Source organism: Pteropus alecto, unplaced genomic scaffold (assembly GCF_000325575.1).
Source record: "Pteropus alecto unplaced genomic scaffold, ASM32557v1 scaffold134, whole genome shotgun sequence".
In the NCBI taxonomy this organism is placed as follows: Eukaryota; Metazoa; Chordata; class Mammalia; order Chiroptera; family Pteropodidae; genus Pteropus; species Pteropus alecto.
The window spans coordinates 4,840,376-4,845,560 of NW_006436283.1; the positions used below are offsets into that span (position 1 = coordinate 4,840,376).

At 56.7% G+C, this 5,185-nt stretch overlaps 2 protein-coding genes across 7 annotated transcripts in view; both read left to right on the top strand.

Moving 5' to 3' along the window:
* Window positions 1-4,307, top strand: part of SLC25A19 (solute carrier family 25 member 19) — a 12,462-nt gene extending 8,155 nt beyond the window's left edge. The window contains exons 5-8 of one of the 5 annotated variants that reach the window (XR_003046434.1): window positions 558-741; window positions 1,361-1,491; window positions 2,721-2,996; window positions 3,801-4,307. Coding sequence is in view for 4 of the 5 variants with exons in the window: in XM_025047059.1 (XP_024902827.1) it covers window positions 558-741; window positions 1,361-1,491; window positions 2,721-2,902; window positions 4,030-4,051 (519 nt within the window). In the remaining variant the exon portion in view is untranslated. Of the gene's footprint in view, window positions 1-557; window positions 742-1,360; window positions 1,492-2,720; window positions 3,400-3,800 lie in introns of those variants that run through there. The other 4 variants (XM_025047059.1, XM_025047058.1, XM_025047060.1 and 1 more) reach the window with 4 other exon arrangements.
* Window positions 4,308-4,878: 571 nt separating this feature from the next.
* The window catches only part of MIF4GD (MIF4G domain containing), a 4,414-nt gene continuing 4,107 nt past the window's right edge, over window positions 4,879-5,185 (top strand). Inside the window, exon 1 of one of the 2 annotated variants that reach the window (XM_006912228.3) lies at window positions 4,879-5,053. In XM_006912228.3, coding sequence (XP_006912290.2) covers window positions 5,014-5,053 — 40 coding nt within the window. In that variant the 5' untranslated portion in view covers window positions 4,879-5,013. Of the gene's footprint in view, window positions 5,128-5,185 lie in introns of both variants that reach the window. The other variant, XM_025047061.1, reaches the window with a different exon arrangement.

A 5,185-nucleotide genomic window follows, 5' to 3' on the forward strand; every position in this document is an offset into this window, starting at 1 on the left:
GGGTGGAGGGAAGGTGTGGGGGGGGGGACGGGGGGCCAGGGCAGTGGGGAGATGTACTGTTACCTGTATATCCTGGGAGGGGGAGGTTATAATCTCTGCAGATGTTCGTTTTCTCCGCAAACACTGCGCCTCCTCGTCCGCATTTTGCCGTGTTCCTTCCCTGAGCTCTTGCGGGATCGGGATCGCTGAGCTCTTGCGGGATCAGCTCCTGTCTGTCATAGAGATTGCTACCTGCTGTTTGAGCAGTTGCACCATATTCCCATGTTATTTTGAACGGGTGTGCCGTAATCTACGTACCAGTCACCCGAGGGTGGACGTCTGATTGTCTGCTGTTCTGCAGGACACATGCCTTTGTGCACTCACACGGATGTATCAGTCGTTTAAATAGCTCAAAAGGGAGTCGCTGGCGAACCCCACTCTTGGAATTTTCGTCCAGCTTGGCAGAAGTAACACCCCGGTAGCTGGTGTGTAGGTGAGGGGAGGTACATGTAGAGGGCTGCGTTCTTGGGCTGGAACTAGCCCACCCCGCTCACTTGAGTTGCACGTGTCCTGTCCAGGTGTATAAAACCCTGCGGGACGCCGTGGCCACCATGTACAGGACCGAAGGCCCCTTGGTCTTCTACAAAGGCTTGAACCCCACCTTGATCGCCATCTTCCCCTACGCCGGCTTCCAGTTCTCCTTCTACAACTCCTTAAAGCACATGTATGAGTGGGCCATGCCAGCCGAAGGGAAGAAAAACGGTAGGAGGGCCTCCCGCGAAAGGGAACCTGCGTCTCCATTCGCCCCACTCCCAAGCCATAGCGTCTCTTTCTGAATCACATGGGAAATAAAGTTCTCCTGTCAGAAGCTCAGACACCACAGTCCTCTGAACCCCGCTCTGTAATGCCACCAACAAAACGAATCCAGCCGCCTATAGAGGCCTTTATTTCTTCCAGCTCCTGCCACACCCATGAGTGGCATCATTGACATTTATTTCCACCTACTAGTCATGGTTTTCATTTTTGTCAGAGGTCCAACTTGCAAACAGCCTGCTTTTGGTTGTGCGTTTTGTTTGGTTTCTGTTTGGGGAGGATGTGGCGGTGGGTGGGGAGGCATCCTGTCCCTCATGAGCCTGAACTGAGCACAGCTGGGAAGGTCACACCCCTCCTGCCACCAGCCTGCCCAATCTTCAGTCCCTTGTCTTTCTTGCTAAGAGTGGCTGCGTCTGGTTTCCTGTCTCTTGGATTAAATTCCTCGGAGGGCAAGGATGCTTGTGGGGTTTTGTTTTACGGTGGGGGATTAGACCTCATGACCTTGAAGTCGTCTGCCCTAGATTGCATTTCACTCATTTTTCCCCTCAATCCCACTTTTCTGGTTCAGGAAACCTCAAAAACCTGCTGTGTGGCAGTGGAGCTGGAGTCATCAGCAAGACCCTTACGTACCCCCTGGACCTCTTCAAGAAACGGCTGCAGGTCGGAGGGTTCGAGCAGGCCCGAGTCACCTTCGGCCAGGTGAGCTGCCCCGCCTGCAGACAGCTCTGATCCTTGCCCTACGCCCCCTGCGCCGGTCAGCTCCTGCCCCGGGGGCAACATTAGCCCTCCTTGCCCTTTCACCCCCAGCCTGTACCTGGGGATCCCTGGGCACATGGGAAAGCCACACGCAAAGCCCTGTGGAAAGATCCAGTCAAAGGAGAATTCACAGCATCTGTGCTTAAAAAGCCTTCAGTTCAGTTCAGGATGAAGAGTATACCTCATAAGAAGGGTCTCCAAAGTCCCAACGCGGAGAAGGGGACTCGCACTGCTGCATGGGGGGGTCTTTGCTTTGTGCTATCGGTGTTGGAAAGGGGTGAATTAAATTTAATCAACGAAATTATATTGTAAAGGCACTAGAAGGGTTTGTCAGTCAGAGAAGCCTATATTGTAGGCACCTCTGTAACGTTACTAGTCATTCCTCAATCTGCTTAGATTTTTCTGTGGTGGATTTTCACCCCCTCCTCCTGGAGCACTAAGTTTGTGACGGGCCATGGTGGTGGACGGGGGCGGTGCAGGCAGGCCCAACGGCAGGAATTCACGGGCTGTCCCCTCTGGAACCTGTGAACCCGGGCTGTCGAGACGTGAAGAAAAGTGCCTGACAGGTGTCAGAAGAGGGACGGTAGGGAATAGCAGGCAGGGCAGGGAGGGAAGCTGAGGCCAAATGAGCACCAGGCCGCACGCTTGGACTTGGTTCTTTATAATGTCACTGTCGTCATCATCGTCACTGGGAGTTACTGGAGCTTTTGGATGGGAGCAAGGCTTGAGTAGAGCTGTGTCTTGTGAACACAGTCCGGCAGCAGTGCATGGAGAACTGGAGGAGGCCAGGCTGGAGAGGTGACACTGGTCAGGCTAAAAGCTAACGAGGGCCAGAATCAGGTTTTTGGCCCAAGGGGGATCAGGTGGGATGGGGCAAAGGGTCAGGGGCGCCTGTGCGAAGTGGGTCCAGAGCTCTTGGTGGGTCCTCAAGAGCCCCCGCGAGTGGGAGCCTCCTGGGCAGGAAGGAGCTCTGTGCAGTGCTGATTTCCAGGCAGTTCAGCTGTTCAGTCCAAATTAGCCCACGTGGAAGAGAAAAGATGAGGCTCTTTTTCTCTCTTTTTTGCATTCATTCCTTCATCAGCAAGTATTTACCGGGAGCTATGATGTGCAAGGAGTGTTGACAGAAGGATAGAGCCAACATCCATGTTGTTATCACCTCTCCCCTCACCCAGTCACCTTCTCCCCAGGTTCGAAGCTATAGGGGCCTCCTGGACTGCGCCAAGCAGGTGCTGCAGGAGGAGGGAGCCCGGGGCTTCTACAAGGGCCTGTCCCCCAGCCTGCTGAAGGCCGCGCTCTCCACCGGCCTCGTGTTCTTCTGGTACGAGTTCTTCTGTAACCTCTTCCACCACATGAGGACGGCAAACAGCCAGCCCTGAGGGCCTCAAGGTGGCCTGAGGTCTTTCTGCAGGCGACCTCTTGAAAGAAGGAAGAGGACCTACCTACGACGTCTGTCGCACTGAGAGATGCTGCCTGGTCCATCCTTCCAAGCCACCCATCCGAGGCTTGGATGGCCCTGGGGAGCAGCTGGCAGCCTTGATCTCGCCAGCGTGGATGCCACCGGAAGGGCAAGGGCCTTGCCCCTGCGTGAGGACGGGGAGGATGCAGGACGTGGGCTGTGGGGTCCCAACCATGCCAGTCACGGGGAGCCTGAGGATTCTTCTCCATCTGACCCATGCCGGCTGCGTCCTGACTTCCTAGCCCATCGGCCTGGAGAGCTTTCCTGGCTCTGGGTGGGGCCGCACTGGAACATGAGGGCTGGGACACGGCCCTTGGCAGATCCCCACACCTGAGCTCTGATTCTCAGCAACTTATTTAATAGACATTAAAGCTAAAAGCACATTCCTTATCTTACTCCTCCAACCTCCCTTCCAAGTCACGTCCCTCCTCACAGGAGTGCGACAGAAGGTGTCCTAGCCTTCTCAGACTCCACATTTCCCAGTAGTCACGTTCCTAAGGCAGCTTTGCCTCCGGTTCTGGGGGAGGGATCTAAGCTGAACTGGTCACTTTCTAACCCACCATATTCCCAACTCATGTCTGCAGGTGTACCGCTCAGGCTCCTCTGACTCCGGCAGGACTGGTCACAGCCAGGGCGCCGTGCAGAAAGCAGATACCACCAGTTCTCCCCTCCCCCGAGGGGTACTTGGCCTGTGGGGTTGGCTCTGTGGGGGGAGAAGGGGGCAGGGTGGAGGAGCACAGGAGTCCCACGCAGGACTTCCACCTGCCTGTCCTCACCTCTGGGCTCTGGCTCCAGCCTGTGCTGTCTTATGAAGGCACCAGCTAGGAGCTGGCTTTGAATGGGCATCATGGCCCTACTGGATTCTGGCCCCTTCTTTCGTTGTTACTATTCCGTCTGTGGTCTAGGGCTTCGTGGTATGTCTGGGACCCTGAACCCTGAGGCGTCCCTGGTCTTGGCTGCTGATTATGAAGGTGCAGGCTGAGGCCGGAGGGCCCTCCAACCTGTAACCTCTTCCACCACATGAGGACGGCAAACAGCCAGCCCTGAGGGCCTCAAGGTGGCCTGAGGTCTTTCTGCAGGCGACCTCTTGAAAGAAGGAAGAGGACCTACCTACGACGTCTGTCGCACTGAGCACAGGCTGGAGCCAGAGCCCAGAGGTGAGGACAGGCTGTGACCAGTCCTGCCGGAGTCAGAGGAGCCACAGGGTTTCTGGCATCCAAGGCCCGGGCTTGGGGCTGCAGGGAGGCAGCTTCCTGAATGTATTTTTTATGAAATTCCATTGAAGTAAACTTTATTTTCTTCATCTCTCCTGCTCATTGGTTTCTTTGCTGCAGCTGAGTTCTCTTCCTTATCCATTTTCCAGTGACCAGTTTGGCGGCTCTTTTAACAGGAGAGAATTTGGGCCCCAGGACACAGCCCTCAACACTTCTGTCTTGTCTAAGGAAAGGCAAGGGCAGGTCCCTCCTGCAGGCCCTCCTGCAACCCAGGGCCAACCTCGGATGGCTCTGCTTGGGCTGCCGGACTGTGCCTCTCCTCCATCCCAGCCAAGAAAGATGGAGCCAGGGGCTTGCGCAACTGCAGGGTCACTCCAATACCTCGTGGTCGCAAGTTGACCACTGGGCACCCTTTCTCTCCGGCAGGCCTACTCTTTTTAAGTTATTTTACCGGCGTCATTTGTACTGGATGTATGAGAGGGGGTCAGTGGGATTTGATCTAGCCTTATAACCTCTTCCCCCTTCTCTACCTTGGGGGGTGGGAGTAGGGGTTGCGTGGCCACCACCTGTGAAGTCCTGCCCCTCTGGCCATCTCCGCCTTCCCCCCTTGCTCCCTCGGGCCGCTGGGATGTGGACCACGCCCCTCCGCAGGCTCCTCCCAGGCCGCGTGGCCCAGCAGTCTCTTCACAGCCGGTTTTAACCTAAACCCCTGGTGTAGGGCGCGGCGAGGGGGCGTATCACCGCTTAAGGTCAAAGGCTTCTTGCGGGCAGAGGAGCAGGTCCGGCCAGGCGCCGATGAGCCGTTGTGATCTCGGACAGGCCTGGGTCGAACCGGGTGAGAAGACAGAGGCGGTGGGGTTCCGCGTGGCCCCGCCTTGGCCCCACGCCAGGGACCTCGGGGCGGACCAGGTGACGAGAGCTGCGTCGCCCGGGATCTGGCAGATGGGGCTGGCGAGGCGGCCCCGCA